The 26,331-nt window shown below is 57.3% G+C and overlaps 2 protein-coding genes across 5 annotated transcripts; both read right to left on the bottom strand.

Moving 5' to 3' along the window:
• Window positions 1-1,102: 1,102 nt before the first annotated feature.
• Window positions 1,103-4,186, bottom strand: TCAP (titin-cap). The gene is made up of 2 exons (XM_014833722.3): window positions 2,224-4,186; window positions 1,103-1,963 (listed from the first exon to the last, which is right to left on the bottom strand). Exons 1-2 carry the CDS (start codon window positions 2,331-2,333, stop codon window positions 1,573-1,575), a joined length of 501 nt encoding a protein of 166 aa, XP_014689208.1. The 5' UTR covers window positions 2,334-4,186; the 3' UTR covers window positions 1,103-1,572.
• On the bottom strand, window positions 4,156-26,316 carry STARD3 (StAR related lipid transfer domain containing 3). Of its 4 annotated transcripts, none has more exons than XM_044744544.1 (15): window positions 26,006-26,316; window positions 13,858-13,993; window positions 10,694-10,771; window positions 10,234-10,311; window positions 10,057-10,110; window positions 9,546-9,663; window positions 9,240-9,338; window positions 8,959-9,014; window positions 8,486-8,578; window positions 7,766-7,828; window positions 7,502-7,597; window positions 7,051-7,130; window positions 6,853-6,957; window positions 5,354-5,447; window positions 4,156-4,912 (listed from the first exon to the last, which is right to left on the bottom strand). In XM_044744544.1, the coding sequence occupies exons 1-15, from the start codon at window positions 26,299-26,301 to the stop codon at window positions 4,808-4,810; spliced, it is 1,551 nt and encodes a 516-aa protein (XP_044600479.1). In that variant the 5' UTR covers window positions 26,302-26,316; the 3' UTR covers window positions 4,156-4,807. The 4 variants fall into 4 exon arrangements, with proteins under 4 accessions (XP_044600479.1, XP_014689206.1, XP_044600480.1 ...); XM_014833720.3 differs by having other exon boundaries at window positions 13,858-14,130; window positions 26,006-26,134; XM_044744545.2 differs by having other exon boundaries at window positions 13,858-14,095; window positions 26,006-26,123.
• Window positions 26,317-26,331: the final 15 nt, after the last annotated feature.

The following is a 26,331-nucleotide window of genomic DNA, read 5'->3' as shown; positions in this document are numbered from 1 at the left end:
GGGAGCAGAGGGGACTAAATGCACTTAGCGAACGGAACAGCCGGACCTCCCTTGCGGGCCCTGCGGGCTCCGAGCCGCTTATCTGGGGGATGCCAAGGGCCGAAGGCTCGGGACGTTCCCGCCACGTCGGGGGCGCGGGACCCAGGGGAACGAGAGAGGGCGAGAGGGCACGGGGCGTATTCTCCAATCTGCCAGGACCACCAGGGGGCGCGGTCCGCACCTTCGGGCGCCGAGGGATTTGGGGTCCTCACCAATCTGGGTGTCTGACCTCTCTCCTCTCCCAGCCCACACTCCAGCCCCTCTGGGAAAGCAGGCCAGGGCAGGCCTGCATCTTGCTTGGCGCTCCAGGTACCAGGCTGTTAAGACGCCAGGATCTCCCCTCCAGATGGGAAGTGGATTCTGCAGGGCCATCTCCATGGTCTTCCTGGAGTGGGACCCCTCTGGGTCAGTCCAGTGCCCCTTTGCCCTGGGTAAGCTACCAGCTCCTGCCAAGATGGGCCTCTGGTGTCCTCTGCCCCCACCCCTACCTTGTCCCAAGGGGAAAGTGTCTTGGGCCAGGCAGCCAAGTTGGGACATGAGTCACCACAACAGCTGCAGGGGTCACAGACAGGAACCTGACCCCCCCCACCCTACCCGACAACCCACCCTGGCTCTGAGGGCAGGGAGGGTGGAGTGCCCGATCCCAGCCAAGGACTGATTCTGTCTGAGTTCAGAGCTGAGAGGTAGGTCAGCCTGTGGGTCACTGACCCCATCCACACCTTGGGGCACAGCCACGGACAGTGCCCGTGCCAGCCCCCTCCATATTCTCCATGAGATTATTTAAATAAACCCTGGATGCCAGCTGGCCTGCTGGGCACTGCCCAGTGCCAGGGGGCTGGACACGGAGGCCAGGACTGCGTAGGAGAGTCAGGGTATGGAAGGGAGACTGCACAGACAGCCACCCTGTTTACAGCTCTGTCCTGCCCACCTCCCCAAGCATGGGGCGTACCCACTAGCTCTGCCATATTTAGCTCAGATGCAGGGCCTGTTCTCAGAAGTGAGCATGAGGGGACACCAACGGGCTGGCCCCCACAACCACAAGGAAAGAAACAAAACTCTGGAACAGGATTGAGCATTTATTGCAGCGCTAACAGAGGGTGCTGGGGGCTCCATCCCGCCTCTGCCCTCTTCACGTCCCCCTTCCTCCAGTCTTCTCCAAGCCTCCTTCCCAGACCATTCCAGATCCCCTTACATTTGTCTTTGTCCTTCTCTGAAGCTGAAAACTGGACCAGGGTCACTCCTCTGAAGAAGGGACCTCTTGCCCTCACTAGCGTCTTTTGTCCCTTCTTCTGGAGCTGGGGCTACTCGGCTGTGCTGGCCCCCAGCTCTGTACCCCTAGTGCCCCCCACCTTTGCTCCCCTCCCTTTGGGAACTCAGGGGACCCAGGCATTCTGGCCTCTGGCTTCCTCCTCCCCTAGCCCCCAACACTGGGCAAACTACAAAGCATCCATGGCCAGCAGCTCTCTGCTGTGGTCCTAGCCAGGAAGGGCCCAGCCCAGGGCGGGCATGATGGAGCCCGAGTCACGGTCCCCTTCAGCCTCTCTGTGCTTCCTGGGACATGGAGCGTGACAGGGAGCGATGAAGGGCGCCGGGCTTGCTGACAGGCACTACAGGGGGCAGCTGCTTGGTGATCTCGGCCACATCCTGGCGGTCCACACACTGGCCACCCAGGGCTGCCTCCATTGCCAGCAGATCCTGCAGCTGGATGGGAGTATCCTCGTGCTCCTCCTTGGCGCCCACCTTGGTGGGGGTGAAGATAGGTAGTGGCAGCACCCGCTGGTAGGGCAGCTGGTACTCCTGCAGCCCACGGCCGAGGATGCCCATACGCATCACCAACCAGGGGGAACGTTGTACCAATGCCTGGCACTGCCCCTGCCGGTGGTAGGTCTCACGCCGCTGGGCATCCTCCTCATGCAAGGAGCAACTGGGAAGGAGACGGGAGGGGGACACTGAGCTCCTGAGAGCTGTAGCCCTCCAGTCACCGGCTGGGGCTGGGGCTGGGCAGGGGGCTCCCTGAGGCTGCCAGGACCTGGGGTGCAAGAGGGGTGACTCCACTCCCCAGTGGGCACTCTCCTTGCTCCCACCCCCAGAAACTTCTCCAGGTCTTGGTGCTCTGGCCTCATAAGGCCCAGGAAGGGTGCTCTAGGGAAGGAGAGGAGGGACCCCCAGCTGGCCAGCACTCACCCCTCTTCAGGCCGTGTGGACAGTGTCAGATCCTTCCATTCAGCCCAGAAGGCCTCTCTGCACTCGCGGTTCTCCTCGGACACCTGGCAGCTCAGCTCTGAGGTGGCCATGGTCACTGCTCACTCCTTCTTGGCTCTGCTCCTCCCAGGCCCTTTAAATAGCCCCCTCCTCCCCCTCTTCCAGGGGCTATTTTCAGCCCCTCTGGCGTCATATGCTATAAGCAGAGCCAACTCACTGATGGAGGACTCTGGGCTCAGGGTGGGGGTTGGGGTACCTGGACTCTGGCTACCCCCAGGTCAGAGGTCAGCTTCTGAAGAGATCAAGATGCTCCAGTGGGGGCAGGGTCCTCAGATTGACACCTCCAGGTGTGTGACACTGCTTAGACACCGTCTGAGACCAGGCACATGCCCAGCCTCGTGCCACCTTGGCACTTGCCCTCTGCCCCACCCCTTCCCCCTCGCCCAGAGAGGACAGTCGCTTGTCTGTAAACAGAGCAGGAAACAGTGGGAACCCAGGCCCCCACTGCTCTCCTCTGCCTGGGCTCAAGGGCACATCTTATGGCCATGTCCCTCGACAGGGACAGTACCACCATGTCCTCAGGTGTCTGTCCCCAAAGGCTTGGTCCCTTACCACCACCACACCGGCAAAGATTCTGGAAATTAATTCCACACCTGGGACCCTGGGCACGAACTTCTGCCCGGTATTCTCCTTTCCACGGCTGGTGGTCAGAGATGTGGTCCCCAGGTAGAGCCAGTGAGGGTGGAGGAAGCAGGTGTGGGAGGTGGCCCCCAGCTCTACCCCGACCCCCCAAGTGGGGTCAAATGGGGTGAGGTGGGGATCCAGGGGCTCTGATGAATGGCAGAGATACAAGATTTGGCTCTAGCCCCAAGTCAGCCATACATAGGCTGTGACCATGGGTCAGTCCCTGCTCTTTTCTGGACCTCATTTTCCCCACTTTCTGGTCACCATGGTCTGGGACCTGCCAGCTGCAATGTGCCACCTAGGAGGGGCCAGCTCTCATTCACGGGGGGCAGGATGGCTACTGTGACAACCCAGCAGCCATGAGTAGCAATTCATGGTTCAAGAAGCTGGCACACAGGATGGTGGCACAGGGGGAGGAGGAATGAGGGCATTGCCGGGAAGACACCAGAAGAGGCGGTAACAGGAGCTGAGATGAGGACCTTGTGGGGACAGTAGAGCTCCAGCTGGGAGTGGAACTGCATACGCTTGATTACTGAGGCACTATGCCCGACTCTTGCTTTCTTTTCATCTTACAACAGCCCTATGACATAATGAGTCTCATCTGTACCAAGTAGGCAATGGAGGCTGAGAGGTACCCTTGCCCAGGGTCACACACCCAGCCAGGACCGAGATGGGACCCTCTGGCTCTAAGCAAGTTGGCTCCTTTGGAAGCTCCGCAGGGAGGGCAGGACAAGTATCCCGACAGCCTGCCACTCCCCTTGCCCTTGTCTGGGATCGGACTCCCTGCTGCCCCTGGGGATTGTGATGGGACAGAGGGGGCAGTGAGTGGACCCCGAGAGACCGAGATCCCAGAGGTGCCTCAGTGACCTGGAAGCCCAGGCCCCACCTCCAGGCCATCCGGACTTGGGACTCCAGGAACAGTCAAGGTCTGCTGTGGGTGCTGTTGAGTCTCTCCTGCCTCCCCCCAAATCATGGAGACCTTAACCTGACCTTCCCTCACAGGAGGCCTGGCAGGGTGGCAGGGCATTTTCCTCTGACTGTTCATCTGGCCAGTTGAACCGTTCAGGGAAGGGGGAGGCTTCCAGGAACTCAGTCCTCACTGGTTCCAGCCTGTGGGCTCCGGGGAGGGTGTGAGAGGGCACGTGAGGTGTCTGTCTGCAATGGCGGCTCACTCCTTCCTCAGCTCCATGGTGCTGCCCTCCTCTCCCTGAAGAGGCCAGGCTGCAGGGGTTGCTTTTTTTTTTTAATTGGCTCAAATTACAAAGATCCCCAAGGAGGCCCTGAGGGGAGGGAGAGAACCTGGGAGAGGCAGAGGTTTACTGCCAGCACCCACCATCCCCACCTGCCCCCCAACAAGTGCATGGGGAAAAAGGTCCCAGACCCTTTAAATAATCCTAAAAAACCGTGATGAGAGAGCAGGCAGATGAAAGGGCTCCTGCACCTTAACACTGGTGACAGGCTGCCCTGACCTCCGTCCTGCCCAGGGCCCTGGCCCTGCCCCACCAAGCCCGAGGCTCCCATTCCAGACCCTGCCCCTGGCTACGGAGGGGACAGCGGATCTCCTCCTCCAGGAGGCAGGGACCCCATGTAAACATCAGCAGGACAGACGCCCCTTGCCTCAGCGGCAGAGCCCCAGAGCCCCAGAGTCCCAGAGTCCAGATGCCTGACCCCACAACCTGCTCACGGCCAGGGCTCCCAGGCACCGCGGAGCACGGTAAAGGGCGGTAGCTTGGGGCCAAGATGCCGCCATGGGAGGAAGTTCTTCCTCCCACTGCTTGAGGGCAGGTCCTCTTTGGGCAGTGGGAAGCCCACTGGCCCCCCTCTCTGGCTCTGGGGGCTGTGGCGACAGGACCCTGGCCTGCAGGGTGACAAGGGGGCATGGTTATGCCCGGGCCCCCAGCTCTCCGATGCGCTGCCGCAGGTGAAAGGCAAATTCAAACATGGTGGCTGCCAGGCTCTGGTGGATGAGGTACCGGGGCAGGCGACCCTGGGGGAAGGCAGGAAGAGGTTCCAGGAAGGCTCGCCCTCAGCAGGTGCTCCCCTCAACAACTGGCACCAGCAGGGGGCCTCTAACCAAAATGTAGGTGCAGCTCTGGACTGCAGCCTCGGACACCCTCTCCCTCTCACTCCTGGCAGGGGGAACATGCTGTGCCCGGTCTTGGCACTAGCCACGCACACAGACCGGGGAGGGGCTGGGTTGGCAGCCAGCCATCCTCCTAGGGCCTCAGGAGTCAGAGGTAAAAAAGGGGAGGCACAGGCCCTCCAGCAACCCAGGGCCAGAAGACCATCTGGACTCCGCCCCAAATTTCAGAGTAAGGAAGGAGGCGGAGAGTAGGGGAGGCCCTGAGCAGGGCAGGGAGCCCCCAAGGTCACACAGCAGAGCCCCCTCCACTCCACCGAGCTTGCCTCACAGCCCCAGCAGCCCCACCTTGAGATCTGTATTAAGGATCCAGATGAAGGTGCAGACTCGAGGGTTACTGGCCGGCTTGAGCACGATGAAGCCCCCAGGACCATTCTCTCCCCTAAGGAGAGAGGTGCCAGTGGGGAGGGGACCTTGGAGTCAGGCAAGGCCCTTGACGCCCCCCACACACCCTATTCTTGGCTCATGGCCTGGGGTGGAAGAAGGAGGGGAGCTGCTGGTCTAGCAATTGCTACCTTGCCTGGCAGGGCCCAGAACAGGTGACCCAGAGGCCACAGCCCTCCACCCTCACCCACTATGTGATGCTCAAATCCTCCTATAAGGGCCTGCCGATGTTTGCACACCCCCAGTGGCAGGGAGCTCACCACCTTCTCAGCTTTCATCCACTCTGTCCAGGGATTCCAGGTCAGCTCTGGTTGTCAGGGGGTGGGCTGAGCAGACACTTATCCCTGCCCAACTCAGGGAGTAGTGCAGTGCCATTGGGCTCCAGGAGGGGGTGCCTCCTCAGGAGGCGGTCTGGGGCTGGGCTGTATGGTTCACATCCCATTGCCATTTAATCCACACCCAGCTCCAATGAGCACTCTTTTTTCTTTTTTGAGGAAGATCAGCCCTGAGCTAACTACTGCCAATCCTCCTCTTTTTGCTGAGGAAGACTGGCCCTGAGCTAACATCCGTGCCCATCTTCCTCTACTTTATATGTGGGATGCCTACCACAGCATGGCTTGCCAAGCAGTGCCATGTCCACACCTGAGATCCAAACCAGTGAACCCCGGGCCGCCAAGAAGCAGAACGTGCGAACTTAACCGCTGCGCCACCGGGCCGGCCTATCCACTGAGCACTCCTAAGCCCACTCCATAGATAAGAAGGTTGGCACTAAGAGAGGAAACAAGCTTGCCCGTCACCCAGTAAATTTGGGGTGGGGCAGAGGGCAGAGATCAGTCTCATACTCAAAGAACAGTGCTCTCTGTGGAAGCCCAGGAAGGATAGGGAAGAGCAGAATATCCGGGGCGAGGCCGCCTGCAGCCCTGGAGTCTGAGATTAGACAGCAGAACTGGAGGATGCCCCAGCACAGACAGCAGGAAAACTAACCCCTCTTCCTTCGGTGGGACTTCTGAGCTCTCCAGGAGAAAGGCAGGGTAGCGGGGACAGGGAGCGGGGATGAGAGGGGCCCCGATGCTCCTCAGGCAGGAAGGTGAAGCTCCAGAATGCAGAGCCTCCTGCTCAGGGCACCCAGACTAGCATGGCCTCATGGCTCCCAGCCCTCTTCTTGGGCTTGTCCCTACCCACAGTCTACCCCTAGCGCTGCCTTCTGGCTCGGGTGGCGTGGCTCCAGCCACCATCCCCCAGTCTCCCGCAGATGGAGCAGCGATTAGCAGGATTAGGGGCTGGGACAGGAAAGCAGCCTCGGCAGGAGAAAGTGCCCAGATGGACATACTGTACCCTGCCCTGTCCTCACAGCCACCAGGGGAGAGGCCCGCAGGGACGACCCTGGCCAAGGCGAGGCTCACCTGACATATTTGTGTGTTGGGGGCTTGGCACAGTGGCTGGTGGCAATGCCTGATGACAGGTATCGGTCTCTGCGTCGCTCAATGCGTCGGACATTCACAAAGTCCCTGGGGGAGGGAGGGTTAGGTCAGGGGGGCACCAAGCCTGAGATCCAAGGGTAGAAGGCCTGCCTGAAAGGAGGGGGCGTGGTGGTTACTCACCTAGGGGAGACCATACCGCCCGCAGCCCCTGCAGACACATCATAGGAGATAAGGGTGTTGTCTTCTACTCGCTGCAAGATCTGCAGGGCCGCCAGGGAGACAAGGTATAGCTCAGCCCAGGAAACCCCAGGGACGGGTCCCAGCACCTTAGGAGACCCCCAGGCCAGCCTGCTGTCTGCTCAGGGGCCTTTACTAAGAGCCATGCCCATTCACGGGCCCTGGGCCTGGCACTCTATGAGTACCCTCTTTCCATCTTGCCCACCCTCTCAGGAGGCACTATTATCATGATCCCCATTTTACAGATGGGGAAGCTGAGGCACAGAGCACTTGACGACATGACCCAGGTCCCCTGGGGAAACTGGTCATGCTGAGGTATGATTGCCCTGAGCAGCCATGTCAGTCTGCTTCTACCCAGAGAGGTGGTCCGGCAAGGCCCCCTGGCTCAGCTCACCTGGCAGGCGGTCACCGTCTTGTTCCACAGTACCATCCTCTCGGGCTGCAGGATCACTTCCTGGTATACCAGCTCCGCGGGGCAGGGCAGGAAGGTCTGGGGAGGGCAGGTGGAGGGCTGGGTGGTGCCAGATGTGCTCGGGTGCACCAGCCCTTCCCTCTCAATGGGGAGAAACCTGCCAGAGGGCTCCTCGGCCACTTCCTGGAGTCCCAGACAGGGCAGGAGGCTCCAGGAAACTCCAGGACACCTGCTTCCCTCACTCACCTTCAGGATGAACGTCTTGCCATGAAAGGGAATCTCAATGGTGTACACAGTGTCCCCATATTCCTGTGGCAGGGGCAGAAGGGTAGCAGGGAGGTGGGCGGAGGGCAGGGGGAGGGCATGCGGCAGTGGGCTGGGGGCACAGGAATGGGTGACAGGCAGGGCAGGTTTTTAAGAGCTCAGGGTAGAAAACTCCAGGAGTTTGAGGCTATTTGAGCAGCTGTTAAAAAACAGTGGTTTTGACAAATGTCCGGCAACAAGGAGAGGAAGCCTTGTGCTATCAAGTTAAAAGACAGCAGCACAGCTGTGGCTGCAGCCACGAAGAACCGTGTCTCCAGGCTGACAAGGGCTGCCAGGGGAGCTGGCCAGAGAAAGGGCTGGGGATGTTTCCCCTCTATTTTCCAAGCTCTCTGCCATCTTTTTAGATAATGTTGTTTTGATCATGAAACAAAACACCGGACACAGGGCAGAAGCCTGGCTTCCCCTTCAAAGCAGGAGCCAAGGGAGCAGAGCAGCAGGGAGGAGAGGATGGGTGGGGGAGTAGCAGGGGGAGGGGCAGTGGGAATATCCAACCCAACTCAACCCCAGGGCCCAGCCCCCTCTCTTGGGGCAGGAATAGGGTTCCAACTCATGCAATCCTTGGGCTTATTTCTCAGGCCTCAGAAAAGGGAGGGAAAGCTCCCAACACACATGGGCGGGTCAGGTGGGAGAGAGGTTTCTTACATTATTCTTCTCGAACTTCCAGTTTTCCTCCTGGGCCAAGATCTGGTCCACCACTGCTGTGGCCTCCTTCCCCTGACGAATGTATTCCCGTTCCTGGCCAGGGATGGGAGGCAGGAAGGGATCAGCCTGGTGCCTGCACCCCACCTTGTTCGTGGCCGGTTCTTTCTCTAGACACTCCACACACCTCTTACAGAAGGCTGACCCAGCCAGATGTGGGGTGTGGGGTGGTCTCCTGGGCCCTGTGGGGTTCCTGGGGCCAGGGACTGTGGCTATGGCTGCTCCCCACTGGGCCCCAGGCATGAAGGAGAACAGTGGGCCTGACCGACGGTGGGGCAGACACTCAGAGACTGACAGGCATTCAGGCTGCTGAGGTCTACCTTCTGCCGGGAAGCCCCTGTCCACCCTGGCTGAGCCAGTGCTGGCCCTTTTCTGGGATGCCCTCCAGAGGTAGGATGGGGGTGGCAGCCAAATACCTGGGCAGAGAAGCTTTTCTTCCCGACGACTTCATCTTCTGATTCATTGTCAGACCCTGCAGAGAGCGAGTACAGATGACAATGGGAAGGGTGGGGAGAAAGTGGGGAGGTAGTGGGGTTCGGGTACAAGTGCAAGGATGTGGGGGGATAGAAGTGTGTGTGGGAGAGGGTTGCTGTATTTCCCCAGGGAGCTGATAGAAGGAAGAGAAAGAACAGACCCAGCCTTCTCCGCTCCTCATAAAACCCTCCCTGAAGGCAGTTCCCCCACCCACTGCCCTCACCTGCAAAGGATTCTGGGGGTGAATAGAACTGGCCCTCAGACAGAGCGCCGGAGAAGAGGAGGGGTCCGCGAGCAACAGCAGCCTGGGCAGCAAGATACCCTGAGGGAGCAGACATGGGTAGCCATTGTCCCAGACCGAGAACAGGCACACCTTACAGCCTGCCTCCCCTGCCCCCCAGCTCACCCTGAGGCTCTCGGAGGCTGCTCAGAGTTGGCAAGATAGCTCAGAACTGGCTCTCATGCCTGAAACTCTCCTCTCTTGAGGCTAGGATGACCCCCACTGCACCCCCTTACCCCCAGCACTCACATCGCTCCTCCTCAGCCTCCTGGGGTAGGACTTTGAAGTCAAGGAACCAGGTTTCCAACCAGGCAAGGACAAAGGAGACGATGGGGAGCAGGTAGCCAAATGCCCCTTTGCTGAGCAGCTGTGGAGGGAGGGGGCTGAGCTCCATGGCAGGGGTCACCCCAAACCCAGAGCCCCTTCCTGGGGCTACCAATTCTGGCATATATCCCACTCCTGGTACCAGATGCTTGGGGGACCCTCTGTGGCACATGCCTCTGAGATGGATTAATGCATTCTGCAGCAGGATAAACTGAGGTTAGGCTGGAGGAAGAACTTTCTGTTCTTGGGGTTTTAGTGGGGCAAGTGGGGGAAGCCAGTGAAGATGATTCCTTAGAAATATCAAAGGACAGGATTCCCCCTCACCCCAACTGTGACAACAGGGACAGGCACCCAAAATCAGAAAAACGGTCCCTTAGGAGAATCCCATCCCTCAGGCCAGAGACCCACCAGACTAGCCAGACCCTGAGCTACTGACCTCAGAGAGGATGACCTTGACAATGAGGAATGCACTAGACACCAGCGTGGTAACCTGCCCAAGGAAGGGAAGGACGGAGAGAGGGAAAACTGAGGCTGGAGAGGGAGTCCTCCTCCAGCCCATCCCTTGCACCAGCCCTGCCAGGGCCCGAGAGCTGCCAGGAAAGTGGCATCTTACCGCAATCACCCACCAGTGCCGGAGCCGCAGCACAGCGTAGCCCAGCAGCAGTCCCGAGAAGCGGAAGAAGGCCAGCACCTGGAGGGGCCGGGAGCCGGGCAGGGCGCCATCACAGGCAAGTCAATGCCCCACCCTCCCCCTCCAGTCCTGCCCCCCCAGGTTCTCTCCACATGGTGTGCACGCCTTGGGAGAGAACAGCTAAGTCAGTGTTTCTTTGGGGACGATTTGGATGTGACCTTCTTGGACAGGGGTCTTGTCTTCCCCTCCCACTTGGGGCTCTCTGAAGGTGGGGCCTCATTTAGGAAACTTTCTGAAGGCTGAGGGCTTCCTGAGTATGGGAACCAAGTCTCCCTGATCAGATTAGGATGTGAAAGAAGCAGAAAGAAGAGAATCCAGCCAGAGTCATATCCCTGCCCCTTCTCTGCCCCTAGGGACCCCAGGATCCCCTAAGGCCACTCACAAAGATGTCGAAGAAGGAAGTTTTAAAGTTGTAGTGGATGATCTCCTGCTCCAGGTTTTTCTGGATACCTGTCTTGGTCTGGAAGAGGGAGATATGAACAGTTCTACACACAGGACCGGGTCCCCGGGGCTGCCCCTCACCTCTTAGAATAGGAAGAGGGCGGGGGGAAGTGGAACCTGGAGGAGAGGCTGTAAATGCTAAGCCACCACCCAAGGAGGCCCCCAAAGCACCCAGGGAGCTCAGCCAGAGGCCTGAGACCCCAGCACTAATACCCGAGACAGGCAGGGCTGGGCTCAAGCCCAATGCTCGTGGGCACACTGCACAGGAAGGGGTAGGCTCGGGGCTGTGCAGGGGAGGTGATGGGTCCTAAGCAGGTAGGTAGGGCTGGCAGGCAGGGTACTGGCAGCCTGCCTCTGACAGAATTTCATCTCCCTCCCACCACTGTGGTGCTCCATCTTCCCAGGCAACCATCCATCTGGGGTGATGGGGGCAGGGGGTGGGCAGTGGTGTCAGACAGAGCCCCAGGTGGCAAATCAATTGATTAGGTTTGTGCTTAATGGGCAAAATCTATCACGCTGTTGGAGAGGATGGCATGGATGGAGAGTGAACAGACTTGTCCTCGCCCTGGTCCCTGCCCCAGCCATCCAGACACTTTCAATGGGACCCCTGAGACCTTGGCTGGGGACTGAGGGGTCTGGATGGACGCTGAGAGCCAGACTCCAGCCTGACTCCTCAGGAGGAATGGGGTGGCAGGCCTAGGCTTCTGCAGGTGGGGCAGCAGCCCCCTGGAGAAGGGAAGACACAAGGGGACTCTGGGGAATGGATACCAGGAGTCCTGAGGGGGAAGACCCTTCACAACCATCTAGACTGGGGCTTCCGATCTCTGGCAGACGATCCAAATTTGGTGGGGGGCGGCAGGGGGAGATACAGATGTTCAGGCCAGAGTCTGACTCTCAGGCTGAGCTGAGCATCTGGAATCTATATAGAACTCCCTGGTTATTCTGATGCTCAGAGCAGGAACCAGCAGTCTAGACAGGCCCTTCCCTCCTTGACACTCAACCCCCTGCACATCCCCACAGCACGCCTCTTCCTCAAGGCCACCCTGAGCCCCGGGGAGTCTGTCTGACACCCCAGCCCAGCCCAGCCCGGCCCTCCTCCTACTCCTCAGACTCATCCCTCCTGGGCTCCACAGCCCCTCCCATGCCTAACAGTCGCTGTCCCCCGGGGCTCTGTCCTCTGTCCTCTTTATAGAGAACTCTCCCTCTGCCTGGGTGCCCGCCTGTGCTGACTGCACCGGGACTCAGGAGAGGCGGGTTCCAGCCCCAGCTTTGCCAGTCTGTGGCTGCAAGACCTTGTGCGGGTCTTATAACCCCACTGGGGCCCTTGTATCCACTGGGCGACACACAGTCTGTTAGAGAACTAAAAATATATATGCTCCAAAATACAAAAATAAAACACAAAGTTGCAAATTAATAAAATTTTAGTTAGATATCTACCAAGTGAAACATTATGCTAACTCTACTGATTGTTAAATCCAGCATCTTGAAACTTTCATTACGTTTGAAAAGTTTGGAGGTTAGATTTTCTCACTTTGCAAGAATTCCCAAAGTTGCATGATGACTGCCGAAGTATTACAGACAATACAGCCACATAATTTCAAAAGCAAAAATTAAAACATTTTCAGGGGCTGGCCCGGTGCTGCAGCGGTTAAGTGCGTGCGTTCTGCTTCAGTGGCCCGGGGTTCACCGGTGTGGATCCCGGGTGTGGACATGGCACCGCTTGGCAGGCCATGCTGTGGTAGGCGTCCCACATATAAAGTGGAGGAAGATGGACACGGATGTGAGCTCAGGGCCAGTCTTCCTCAGCAAAAAGAGGAGGATTGGCAGCAGATGTTAGCTCAGGGCTAATCTTCCTCAAAACAAAATTTTTTTCAGTTCTTTTCTGGCAAGAAAATCTCTATGGAATGAAGGAAGTGGGTGGATTTTAGTGCCTGCTTTGATGTTGGATGGGGCCTTCAAAAGGAAGAGTGCCCAAGACGTTGGCTATTTACATAGGCCTGAACCTTGCTGGGCCTCAGCTTCTTCATGGGTGAGATAGTCCCTAAGGTCCCCTGTAGCTGTGGCTCCAGCTCACCGAAGGTGCCAGCTCATTTCTGGGCACAAAGGACAGTCACCCTCAGAGCTCTGCCTTGCCCTCCAGCTCAACATACCCAGAATCAGACTCATCCTCTTCACGCCTAAACCAGCCTCTTCTGTAAATTCCTCACTTCCATCAAAGTCATCGTTTTCCTGTCACTCGAGCTTGAGACCTGGAGGAAGGGGACCTGCCATCCAGAACTCTGACCCACTTTGCAGGAGGAAAATGAGGCGAGGCTCAGGGAGGCTGAGTCCCTTGCTGATGTCACACAGCTAACACAGAAGAGGAGCTGGGATAGGACTGAGCCTGGGGTGCCCTACCCCCAGGGATCCTGCCTCTGTGGTCAGGTCCTGCTCTGCCCTGTCAGCGCCCAGAAATCAGGCCCCACAGCCAGCTGGCCAAGTACTGCACTGGGGGAGGGGCTGCAGACCCTGCACTGAGAGGAGCTCCAGGCTGTTGGGTAGCATCTCAACAAATCTGGAAAGGCCAAACTGTCCAAAATGGGGAAGGAGAGCTGGGAGCCACTGGGAACTGGGAATTTCTACTGGTTTGCTCCCCAATGTACCCTCTGCTTTTAGCACAGTGCCTGGGACACAGCAGGGGCTCAAAAAATGTTTTCTGAAGGGACGAATGAGTGAATGAATGAATGAACTGAGCCAGAGAGCACAGAAGGGCAGAAAGACAAAAGCTTTCAATAGCTCATCCAGAGCCTGCTGGGCTCTCTGCTCCTTTCTCAAGAGTGTCCACTAGGGGGCACAAGGGCGCAGAGGTCAAGAGTGAACTCTGGAGCCACAGCATCTAGGTTCAAACCCTGCCTCCTTCACCCAGATGCTGAGAGACCTCAGACAACTGACTCGATCCCTCTGAGCTCCATTTTCCTTCTCTGGAAGATGTTCTTATCTGCCCATTCTTCATTTTACCCAGAAATCAACCCCATTGGAGAGGCAACCCTCCCACTGCAGATGGAGTAACTGAGGGCCAGGTGACCCCCCAACATGGCTTGTGCCCCCAGCCTTGGCCCTACTCACGTTCAGCTCAATGATCCAGAGCAGGGAGACGAAGAGCAGGTCGAAGGTGACAAAGAGACAGAAGGTGCGGCGGACATCAGAGATGGCCCTGCGCTTCTCAGGAGGTGGCGGGAGCAAGTGCGATGACAGGGTCTGGCTGTGGGACAGCGACGAGCTGAGGGAGGCCACGGCCGGCAGGCTGCGCTCTAAGTCGCGGGCCAGCTCCCCAGACGGTTTGTTCATCCTGGTGGGCCCCCACCTCAAGGAGGGGAGGGCAGATCCTCAGTGGCACGGCTGGGGGGAGGCGGGCGGCTGGGTCAGGTCCTGCATGTCAGGTCCTGGGTCCCGGTAACCTCCTTCGTCCCTTCACACACAGCCCCCACGGACCCCATTTGCTCCCAAACACATCTGCCCCCTCTCCCTGTCCCAACCCCACAGCCCAGGGCCCTCTCTGCCCAAACCCTCCAGCAGCCTGACTTTCAGGATGGAGGGGTTTAGCACCCTCTCTGTCCTTCCTCACCACCCCCCTGCAAAGCCCAGCGGGCCCCATGGTTCACCCTTGGAGGGCTCTGGGGTCCTCCCCAATGCCTAGGGGCACAGCCTGCTCCTGCCAAGTCCTGCCCTGTGGCTCAGCCTCTGGTCCTGTCAGCAGCCTCTGGCCTGCCCCCACCCTCAAGAGGACAGGGCCCCAAGCTCTGTTCTTTGTTTTCCAAACACAAAGGCACATTCCCTCCCAGCAGCCAGCCCTACCCTCCCACCCGCTAAGCCATGGTTACTGGGAGGGACTTCCTAGAGCAGTGTCTCTGAGAGCTCTGCGCTGGGACAGTGGCTATGGAGGGAAGACATCTTGGTCCCTTCTCTCTAGCTCCACCCCCCGCATCCCCCCTCAGGCCCATCCACCATCTTCTCTGACTGGATGGCTACACTGTGCTCCTAATGGGCGTGTCTCCAGGCCGCCTCTCATCCTGCAACAACCACTTCTCCACAACACAGCCAGAGAGAACTTTTAAGCATAAATCAGACCTCGCTATTCCCCGCTTACAATCCTCCGAAGGCTCCCCACCAGAGGGTCTCAGGATAACAGCGCCTCCGCCAAGCCGCCCTCCCTGTCTGGGCCCTGCGGAGTGTGGCTCTGTCCAGATCCTCAGGAGGCATGCCCCACCCCCAACTCCCATCGCCACCCTGGCCTGCTTCTAGGTCCCTACATGTGGCGGCCCCGGCAGGCCTCGGGCCCTTGGACCTGGCTCTCCCCACTGCTGCGTGGAACGCTCTTCCCGGTCCTCTCAACTGGCAACTCGAAAGCCCTCTCCTCAGAGCCTGCCTCCCTCCTGTCCCCAGTCACAGTGTCACCTTCTATTACAGGCCTTTACTTCACTGAAGCAGCCACTGTCTGAAATGATCTTAGTTATTGTTCTGCAAACTCTGCAGGGGCAGGGCCTTTACCTGACTTGGTCACCGCTGTCTCCTAGTGCCTGGCACGATGCCTGGTACCTAATAGGTGCCAAATAATTGACTGCTGACTAAATGGATGATCCAGAGGGTCTCCTGGCCCTCCATGCTAGGACCAGCAGAGAGGACCAGGGCGAACTCAAGAGAGTAAGAACCAGCAGCCACGACTCAAGGCTAGCCCAGAGCTCCCTGCCCACATGACACCACGCCCATGGCTGTTTCACGTCCACACAGAGCAGGAGGGCTCCTCCTATTCCACAGGTAAGAGAGCCAAGGCTCAGAGAGGTGAATGGATTTATCTCCCCCTTAACTGCCTGTGCAACTAAGGGGCTGAAATTCTCAGGAACCCTAGAGACAAAAGGGGCCCTGGAGCACTCCCTCCCTGTCATGCAGCCCCCAGGCCTGTCTCTGTTCCACCAATTTGCTGGCAAGGGGCCCTAAGAGGCCCTGCCCCCTGGGCGGGGGAAGGAAGGGTTCAGTCTAGAGCCAGGGGGGAGGTGACTCAGCGTGGTGTGGCCTGAGCTTCTGTGACTGGCCAGATCAAGAGTCTCCCTGAGTCTTCTCCCATGCCAGCTCGGGGAAGGGGGATGTAGGGGGGCAGGTTTGGGGGCCAGTGGAAGGGGAGCCCTAGATGTTTGTCCCTGATCCTGGGAAAGCAAGATCCCATCTGTCTCCCCTCCTGATTTGCTGTCCTCTCCATAACTTTACTGTCTACTACCTTCTGTGGCCCCCTCAATCTACTAAATCCAAAACAAGCCCCCAGTTTGTGGCCAGCAGAAGGTTTGGAGCAAGGCAGCTTGTCCATCCCTATGCCTCTGCGCAAGCCCTAACAGACAGGAGCTGACTATTCTCAGCAGAGGCACCAGCCTAAGGCCACCCCCCAACAGCATACTCTCGGGGTCCCCATGACAAATTCATCCAGAGGGTACTCAAGGGAAGCTGGGCCCAGCTCTGGAAGGGGGCAGTGAGAAGAGGAGATGTGACAGGCCGGCAGCAAAGGGAGCCCCCAGCATCCATCAGCTGGACTCAGAGCATCCCTCACAGTGACAGGGGTGCAGCTCCGGGCGAGTGACATTTCCTTGTCTCTAATAGCCTCTTGTCTCCTACCAGACCTGTCTCCATCTCTCCTCTTTCCTGCCTCTCCCACAAACCGCCTTTCTATCTTTTCTCTAAGTGTCTCTGCACCCCTAATCCCATGTCCATCTTTATTTCACCCCGCCTCTGGGTCTTCCCCTCAATCTCTCTCCCATCTACGAGACTTGTTCTCCACCCCGACCAGATCAGTCTCTGTCCCTTTCTCCAGTTTTCTCTCCTGCTCTTCTCTATCTGCCTTCCCCCTATCTCTCGCTCCCTCTTCCCTATCTCGCTGCAGGGCCAGTCTGCTCCTGTGTCAGCCTAGCTTTCCCCTGCGCTTTCTACCTCCCTCCCTGGGACAGGACTTCAGTGGCAGCAGCTTGGGTGTGAGACACACTAGGAGTGGCAATAGCACCGACACTCACACACCCAGACATCCCTGTTGAAGCGAGAGACACAGATGGGGGCTGAGAGCAGAGGTGTCGGGGAGCCTGGGAGAGCTGCAGATGCAAGGGCCTGTGGCAGCCCAGCATGGGGCACTGAACAGGGCTGGGGCAGCTGGCAAGGAATCAGAGCCGGGGGGATCTGTATCTCCCTTGTCCGCGAAGCAGCTCAGAGTCCAAATAAGCGAGAGCTTGTCGAGAAGGAGCACCAGTCAGGGGTTAAGACCTGCATCCCTGGGGCCGGCCTGGTGGCACAGCAGTTAAGTGCGCACGTTCCACTTTGGCAGCCTGGGGTTTGCCGGTTCGGATCCTGGGTGTGGACATGGCACCACGTGGCAAGCCATGCTGTGGCAGGCATCCCACATATAAAGTAGAGGAAGATGGGCACATATGTTAGCTCAGGGCCAGTCTTCCTCAGCAAAAAGGGGAGGATTGGCAGCAGATGTTAGCTCAGGGCTAATCTTCCTCAAAAAAAAAAAGACCTGCATCCTGGGCCTGGGGCAGCTGCTAATCCTGAGTAACTCTGGGCAAGTCTGCTCACTAAGCCTCCATTTCTCTGTCTGGGAAAAAGTCAGTGATTTTTAAAAATCCCTTTTTTAAGCAAGAGAAACGTTTTTTTTTTTTTTAACCAAGGTCTTTTACTTATTTATTTATTTATTTTTGGTGAGGAAGGTTGCCCTGAGCTAACATCTGTGCCAGTCTTCCTCCATTTTGTATGCGGGACACCACCACAGGGTGACTTGATGAGCAGTGTGTAGGTCTGCGCCCGGGATCCAAACCCATGAACCCCAGGACATCAAAGCAGAGCATGCAAACTTCACCACTGGGCCAGTCCCAAGAGAAACTTTAAAAAATATAAAACCTTACTTGGACCCTTAATATGTAAAACAGATAAAAACAGGACTGTTACGGGTCCTGCACAGAAGGTGGCCAGGAGAGCCCCACCGGTCAGCCTTCCGTCAAACTCCAGGGTCACCCCTGAGGCATCTCCTTGGGTGTGGTCTGAAAACCAGTCAGGCGACTTCAAAAGGCCTTTGAGCTCTGCCAGATGGCCTGCCAGTCTAAGAGACAAAGCCATCTTGGCCTGGAACTGCCCTAGCAGTCCCCAAAACACTTGTTCCCTGGCCCCCTGGGCCTGGAGGGCAGAAGGCAGCAGTTGCCAGTGGAACAGCTAGGCCTGGCCTCTGCCACGCCGCACCCACCCTCCTGATGAGGAGAGGCAGCAAGGAGTGTTGTGCAGCTGGGGGGAGACAGCAGGGCTGCCACCCAGGCCCTGGGAGCAGCACCCCTGCCAAGCCCGCCGCCTGCTGTCACCGGCCCCTCCCGAGCACCTTCAGAGGTGTCGGGAGTGGAACAGCATGGTTGGCGTGAAGCAGTCCGCCTGGGATGGCTGCAGATTTGACACGCGTGTGTTTGCGGAAGCTGAGCTGCTAAGGCTTGGGGAGAGTGGGAGGGAGGGGGGAGGGAGGAAATTGGAGGTTTTATCATCCTAGGCTGGAAAGAGGGGTGGGGAGGAGTAGTCAAGTCAGATCTGGGCATGGTGGGAAACTCCTGAGGCAAAGGGGAGGGGTGGGCAGAGGCCCTCACGCCCCCTCCCTGACCTTCTCTTTCTTGCTCCAGGAAACACTAGTACCTGCGGAGGCAATAGGAGCTCTTGGGTGGGGTCCCAGACTCAGGGCAGACAACAGCAGGCAGCTGATATTGTGGAAAGAGGACTGGACTCTGAGGTCAGGGTTCAAATCTCAGTCGGCTATGCGCTCGGGGGCAAATAGAACCATTCTGAGACTCAGTTTCTTCAGTTGCATTAAATAAAGGCAACAACATACTTAATGCCCCAGAACTGTACCCTTAAAAATGGTTAAAATGGTAAATGTTACACTACGTATATTCTACCACAATGAAAAAGGCGACAATTGCTACCTGCTAGGGCTGGTGTTTACATAAACATCAGGAGGAAGTATGGCAGGTGCTTGGTCAGTGGTCGTGGAGATGGAACAAGTAGCTGGCAAGGCTGTTCAGGTGAGAGGGAAATTAATGGGGCAGGGGGTGGCAGTCACAGTGGCGCGTAATAAAATCATCCCGAAAGGCCGGGATTCAAATCTGAGCCCTACAATTCACCTGCCGGGTGACCCAGAGCAAGCTTTCGAAGCCTTCAGTCCAGGTTCCCTCATCTCTATATAGAAAGGGCCAAGTCATTCCAGCTCCAGGCAAAGGTGACTTCCCAGGCTAGGGGATGGGGGCAGGAAGTGGGGGCTGTCCTGGCTCCCTGCACAGGCGCTCAGGACCCATCTCCAATACTATGCATTCCCACTGGTGCCTGGCCCCACTGCAGTTCCAAGCTCCTATCCACCTCCCACTCACCTCCAGGTCCCAATTTCCACAGTTCTTAGGTGGCAGGGGCACAGACGGGGTCCTTGACAGCCCTCAGCTACACCCCAGGCCAGAAGCTCCAGCCGTCTCCCTGCAGCTCAACACCCCAGCTGGCTGCAGCTCCCGGCTGGGGTTTCCTGGCCAAGGCAAGTCTGCAATTCGAACAGTGCCACTGCTTCACTGCGCAAGCCTCAGAGGCTGCATCTGGAAAGTGGGGATACTGTCTTGACCCCAGGCTGTCTGAGCATTGAAGGAGACAGCAATGTGGGGGAAATGCAGAATAGCGCCTGGCAGCAGAGAGTAAGCACTCAACAGAAGTTAGCCATTGCCACCAGTCTTCTCACCCTTTCCCATCTCCCAACCTCCTACAGAGGGCTGGGCCAACCTGTGCAAGTTCCAACCAGAGTTGGTTCCACAGAGCTATGCTCTGTGACCCGGGGCAGGGGGAACACGTCACATCTATATCCAGAAATGATCCACAGTTCTGGGCAGTGTGGCTTCTCCAAACCCTCTCCCGAGGCCCAGTGGACAGTGGACACAGGCTCTCAACACCTCCCCTGTTCTGCATTCCTCAGGAAACACAGCACTAGCCCTCCACTGGCCATTGGGGCTTCCCAGTGGGGTCTCTAACTCAGTACAAACCAGGAGCAAGCAGTGAAGCTGAGAAAGAACTGGACTCCGAGCCAGGGGAAGGTTCAAACCTTGGATTCCCACCTTACTAGTCACTGAAACTCTCCATTTTCTCCTCTGTAAAATGGGGATAACAATAGCGCCTACTTATTACAGGTATTATCGGGATTAAGTGACATTAAATGTACAGGCCTAGACGGTCCCTGACAGAGTGATCACTATGGAAGGGTGAGCTAGGATGACATCCCTGCCTCTTCTTTAGAGGAAGACACAGTCTTGGGCTCTGACTGCCCTATGAGAGGGCTTCAGGCCAGGTCTGGGGTTGTTCTGGGTCAAGGCGCCCCCGTTAACGCCCAGCTTAATGGAGAATCCACAGATGGGTGGGAGGCGGAGGCTCCAGGTGTGGAAGAGCGTGGCCTTGGCCCATGTCCTGTCGCTGGCCAGCCTGGGAGGGAGAACAGCAGACCAAACAGGCCTGTGGACCATCCAGACGGGCCAGCACAGAAGAAACGAATCCGGGCTGGCAGTGGCCCAAGCTGGCAGCCTGCAGACAGCCTCCCCTGGGCGCATCACACCCCGACCAGGAGCCGTGGAGATGAGGCTGGGACAGAGGAGACAGGAGCTCGGAGAGGCCTGCTCACAGTCCCCCAGCCAGGACGGGGCAGAGCAGACCCCAGAGGCAAGTGGGCATCCCCCTGTGCTGGGCTGGGCCCCGTAAGCCCAAATGCAGCTGCCTCCAGAGCCTCTGCTGGCCAGCAAGTGGGGTGTCAAAAGACCCCAAAGAGCTTAACGGCCACCCAGCCAGGGCCTGTGAAGAGCCCAGGGTCCTCCCCTCCACATCCAAACCAACAGCAAATCCTGCTGGCTCTTCCTTCAAAATCCAGCCAGCATCTCCCACTGCTCATCAATACCACCACCACCGGCACCCTGTCCAAGCCATCGTCTCTCACCTGCTACAGCTTCCTGACCACCTCCTTGTCCTTGTCCCAAGTCTATTCTCAGCACGGCAGCCAGAGGGATCCTGGTAAAAGTCAGACCACACCTCCCCAATGCCCAAAACTCCAATGGCTTCCAGGTCACCCAGAATAAAGGCAAAAGTCCCCACTCTAGCCTACAAACCCCTCTTCCCCTAGCCTCTGCCCCATGAACCATCTGCTCCAGCCACACTGGTCCCTCTCTGTTCCTTGGACACATCAAGCTTGCTGCCTACCCCAGGGCCCTTGCACCTGCTGTTCTTGGTCTGGAGCTTCTCCCACAGGTCTCTGCAATGTTCCCTCCCTCCATTCTGGTCTCTTTGTAAATGTCCCTTTGGAGAGGCCTTCTCTGAACTCTCTACTTAGCCCCCCACTCCATCCACTTACTCTCCTTTGTTCTTCACAGCAATTATCCCCAGACGTATCATATGTTTACCCGTCTGTCTTCTCCCACTGGAATGCCAGCTTCATGAGAGCAGGAACTCCTGCTCTGCTCACTGCTGTGTGTCGCGTACCCAGAATGGTACCAGGCTCATGGCAGACACTCAGGAAACGTGCTGAATGACTATTTACACCCTTTCCTACGGCAGCACATGCACAGGTCCACAAGTACACACTCATGCCCAACCTGAAGGCACAGTCCCTCTGCGTCCAGACTGCCTGCCTCTCCTGGAGCTCGACTCCACCCTCTGCTGGTGTCCCGCCCTGCCCAGAGCCCAGGCACCCCCTTCACTAGCGGCCAAGGGGAACTGGCTTCCTGAGCAACCTCAGGTGGGTGGTGCTGCTCCCCACTTCCCTTCCCCAGCCAACTAGAGGTGAGTTAAAGTCCTTGACAGCAAAAGTCAAGGAGGAGGGACTCGCTGTCTTGGCAAGACCCTAGCACTATGGGGGTTCACGCCCCTCCCCCAATACTCTCCTGACCTCTGGCTGCTGCCAGAACACCCCATGGCCAGCTGGACTCCCTTCTGCACCTGCACTCCTCGATTCCTCATTCTGGAACAACCTCCGCCCCCGGGGAAGAACTGCAACTCTTCAGAGACCAGTTCAAAGGTCACTTCCTGGGCAAAGCTCTCCCTGGCCCTCCAGGCTTCCCCAAGCGTGGATCCAGGACTGGGGCTCAGCATTCTGCTTCTCATGCCTCTCCTTGCGCGCTTGAGGCCCAGGTCACAGTGCGTGGCCATGGCACACATCTATTAAGTTACTTGGTGTGCGGATCTGTAACGCCCACCCTGGAACCGGGAAAAGGGCATGGTTTTGGGGGTTGGTCAGCAGACCTGGTGTCAAAAGTCCAAAGTTATTCTTTATTAGGCTGTGTGCCTTGACCAAATCACTGAGTCTCTCTGAACCTCAGTCTCCTCATTTGTAAAATGGGGATAGTACAGTGCCCACTTCACAGAGCTACTGGAAGGATTAGAAATAACACATGCAAAGTGTTTGTGCTTAGTTACCAGTAGCTACTACTACTATTAGAAGCCATGACTACAGTGGCAGAGGCAGGGTCCTGGGCCAGGCATATATAGCACGGCACTTTGCCCAAACTGCATGTCCCATCATTACTGCTGGATGGAGGGATGGGCCCTGGCCTCAGCGCTGACCCAGGATGGCACATCTTAGGCTCTACTGTAACTCAGGGCCCGTGCATCAGCCCTGGCATGGTGGGCTTAGTGGCCCCAGCCCCGCCCTACTGACAGAGGGTTTAGGAAGTTCCCTGGAGAAGCAGGAGTTTAAGGAGAGGAGGACACGGAGGTAGTGGCAAATAAGCCAGGTTCCATTTCTCCTTTTCTTCTGGGTAAATGGAAAGCAAAGAGTCAAGCCAAAATAGAAACTACATTCATCACCATACACTCACTCCCCAGCCCAGGAGGTTTGATGGCGCAGTTTACTAGAAAACCCTACCAAACAGATCCACTCAGCCCTCCCGCCCCCTGACACGCGAGCCCTGTTAAAGGTCGGGGATGCCCCAGTTCTGATTCCAAGACCCCTAGCCCCCTCAGGGGCTGGTGAGTCAGGCCCCACTCCACCCTCTACTGCTGTCGGGTAAAACTTGGGGCTAATGAGGCCACGTTCTCAGGGTCAGTCTGGAAAGGGCCAGTCATCTTCCGGGAGAGACCTCTACCAGCCCACTCAAGGGGAGGCCTCTGCAGACGAGGCCAGGGCAGGGGTTCAGCACAGACTCCTCCTGGCACCAGCCCTGACCGCCAAAAGCCAGGACCAGCCTCTTGCCAGCGAGAAGAAGTTCAGAGGGATACACAACTGGCCAGATGAGATGCCCTCCTCATCCCTTGTCCCAGTGATGTGGCAGCTGCCCTTTTGGGGGCTGGGAGCCTGAGACAATTTCTGGGAGACAGTAGTGGACTTGGAGTCAGGAGTCAGTTCTTGAAGTCCCTGCTGAGTGACCTTGACTTTAGCTCCCCTGGGTCTCAGCTATCTCATCTGTAAAATGGATTCAACAATCCCCACCACTCAATGGAACAAGTATGATCTGTCAAATGCACAAGATTTTTGGTCTCACCCACACCCCCTCCCCAAACAAATCTAGGTGTACGAGAACTCAGTTTAATACAGCACATGAGCTAAGAGCTGGCAGTGTGCCAGACACGGAGCCAGTCCCTGGGGACATTCAGGGGCTCCAAGTCTGGGGAGGGAAGCGGACAGAGAAACACATGGAGCCACACTGTGATCAGCACTTTCAGGGAGGAACGAACAAAGGACTGTGGGCTCCCAGAGAAGGGAGCATCTGACCCAGGCTGGAGTGAGAGCGGTGGGGAAAGCCACAAGGAGGAGGAGCCAGCTGACCCAGGCTTGAAGAATCCGCATCTCTGAGCTGCAGGCAAGGAGGACGAGCATTCAGGCAGCCAGAACAGCACGAACAAAGCCCAGACTCTCATGTAAAGCAGAGGCCCAGCCCAAAGGCCTACAGGCTGACCCCACCCCAGGGGGCCTGCCCCCAAACACCAGGAACCAGGCCTCCAGATCTCCCCACGCATGGTCCCCGCATGCTCTTAACCCAAGGGGACACTTCCTCATGGCCAAGAGAGGAAAGGAACCCCCAACCTCAGCAGAGGAGGGTGCCTCTGCCCTCCTGCCCACCTTGGCCCCCTCCCCGCATAAGAGCTCTGTTCCGAGGACCCAGCTCTCCATTTTACCTCCCGGTCTTTACCTCCCTCTGGTAAGTGCATCCTCTTGCTCTAAGGCCCCTCACTAACTGTCAGCTCCTCTGGGAAGCCATCCTTGGCCTTTCTCTCTCTTAGGATCCCACAGCTCCACATACATCTCTCGAGAATTAATGCTTGCCATATAACATTCATCCATTTCCAGATTAATTTCCTGAACAGACAGACATCAAGTCTGGGTCTTTTTCACTTTTGAATCCTCACTTAATAAATCCGGATCCTGCCCCCAATGCCCTCCACCCCAGAATTTTATTCATGAACAAAGAGCCAGGCTTTTGGGCTCTGGGACAGAATGAGAAGCAAGCCATATCTGTCCTCAAGCAGCTTATAAAAGTTACAAGCTGTTTATAAAAGTTATAACCACTGCTCTACATGGGTCTTAAATAAACAATAGTAGCTAACATTTATTGAGTTCTCACGTGTTGTTTTAAGCCCTATTATTTCACTTAATCCTCATAACAACTCTATGAGGTGGGCACATCACTATTTCCATTTTAAAAATGAGGAAACTGAGGCACTGACTTCCTCAAGGTCACAAACAGTATCAGAACCCAGGAAGTCTGGTTCAGGGGTCTGTATTCTCAACCACTATGCTACTACGAACGGGGGGCTGCCGGGACACAGAGGGGCAATATTTAGTCTTGGGAGTCGGGGGAAGACCATCCAGAGATGGTGCTACCTGAGCAGAGCACTGAAGGACAAGCAGAGGCAGCCTGGCAGAGAAGTGGAGAAAGGGCTTTCCAGGCAGAGGGGCTGGTGAGTGCAAAGGCATGGAGACACGAAATAGCAAGATGTGGACAAGCACACCCTGCAGTGCACATTATTGGACCCTAGGGTGCACATAGGAGACTGGCAGGGCAGAGGTCAGACCCTACAGAGCTCTGTACATTGTGCTGGGGATTCAGCCTTTCCTATAGGCAATGGGAAGCCATGAAAGGGTTTTAGGTAAGGAACTGACACTATCAGACTTGTGTTTTAAAAGGATTACGAGAGTTCCAGTTTGGAGACTGGATGCAGGCAGCCTGGGAAGCCACTGCGGCTCCCCTGGTGAGAAACACACCAACAAGGTGGGAACAGAAGAGATGGGGGCGCAAGACCAGGACTGAAGCGAGTTCAGGAAGTTAGCTGAACTAGGTCACCTCTTAGATATGGAAATTGAGGAGAAGAGGAAGTGTAAGATACTTTCCAGGTGTCTGGCTGGGATGGGGTGGCGGAGGAAGAACGAGTCTGCAGGGGAAAAGATCAGTTCAAGTTTAGACACAGTGAGCTCCAGCTGCAGTGCAGCTGTCCAACTGGTAGCTGAATGGCCAAGTCTGGGGTTCCAGAAAGGGGCTGAAGATGAAGATCTGGGCGCGATTCAGGTATTGAGGTGGTGTAAAGTTGAAGCCATGGGAGTAAAGGAGACCATCCACACTCAGTGTACAGAGTGCGAGGTCGGGCAGGAGAGGAGAATGTGAAGCAGTACTTCTACTGTCAGAACAGTAGGAAGAAAATAAGATGCTGACGCAGAGGAAGTCAAAAGGGGGGGGCGTGTCAATGATGTCAATTAGGAAGGAGAATCACTGGTGTTACGCACCTCTAAGAACTCAAAAGATAAGTTTAAAGGGCGCTTTTGATGTCAATTAAGAAGTCATTCACTGCCGTTTCCAAAGGAAGTTGGGGGAGACCGTATGACAGTGAAACGCAGACCTACAGGAACGTGTAGACATTTTCCTGCTCATTCTCAGACCCTGACCCCCCCCCATAGCCTATTTCTGCCCCTTAACACCCAGAAACCGTCCCCTCGCCTTTCCGCTCAAAGGGAAAAGGAAGGCTTTGGGGGGCCCTCCCCAGGTCCTCCCGGGTGGGTGGGGCCGTGAGGGGCTGCGCCCGAGACCCCGAAGCCCGCGCAGAGCGGAGCACGGCCGAGCAGAGGAAGGGGGCGGAACCTGGGACGCGGGGGATGTGGGGAGGGTCGGACGGAACGAAGACGGACAACAGGCTGGCAGGCGGGGTCCGCTGGCCAGACCCAGCCCTCGTACCACCACCCGGTCCCAGTGACCTCTCCAGGACCCACCTGCTCCATGTCAGCCGCCGCCCTGGCTGTTCCTGCCCCAGCCGCAGGCCAGGTCCGCAGCCCCGGCAGCGCCTCAGAGCGGAAGGGGATCTTCCGGTGGCGCCACTTCCGCCGCCGGGTCCGCCCCGGAGAGCGAACCGGGAGGGGCGTGGGACGGCAGCCCCGCCCCTCCGCCTCGGCCTCCATCCCCCACGCCAGGCGCACAGCCAAGGGCAGGAACGGGGTACCCGCTGGTTAGACTTCAAGAGGGTCTTCCTGATGCGGGGGTGGGGAATGGGAAAGAAGCCCAGGAGCATCTTTATTATTGGACCACACAGGCCTGGCAC

The sequence above is a fragment of the Equus asinus genome, chromosome 13 (genome assembly GCF_041296235.1).
Source record: "Equus asinus isolate D_3611 breed Donkey chromosome 13, EquAss-T2T_v2, whole genome shotgun sequence".
In the NCBI taxonomy this organism is placed as follows: Eukaryota; Metazoa; Chordata; class Mammalia; order Perissodactyla; family Equidae; genus Equus; species Equus asinus.
Note: the sequence above shows the minus strand (reverse complement) of the source record. Positions and strands in the feature narration are given on the sequence as shown.

What these genes read in the sequence shown, in the direction of transcription:
- TCAP (XM_014833722.3), bottom strand. Translation starts at nt 2,333, where the DNA reads ATGGCCACCTCAGAGCTGAGCTGCCAGGTGTCCGAGGAGAACCGCGAG. An exon ending in TCCACACGGCCTGAAGAGGG is followed by an intron (nt 1,964 to 2,223) that starts GTGAGTGCTGGC and finishes TCTCCTTCCCAG; the next exon opens with TTGCTCCTTGCATGAGGAGG.
- STARD3 (XM_044744544.1), bottom strand. Translation starts at nt 26,301, where the DNA reads ATGCTCCTGGGCTTCTTTCCCATTCCCCACCCCCGCATCAGGAAGACC. An exon ending in TCTGGATCATTGAGCTGAAC is followed by an intron (nt 10,772 to 13,857) that starts GTGAGTAGGGCC and finishes TCCCTCTTCCAG; the next exon opens with ACCAAGACAGGTATCCAGAA. An exon ending in GCAAGACGTTCATCCTGAAG is followed by an intron (nt 7,598 to 7,765) that starts GTGAGTGAGGGA and finishes TGCCCTCCCCAG; the next exon opens with ACCTTCCTGCCCTGCCCCGC.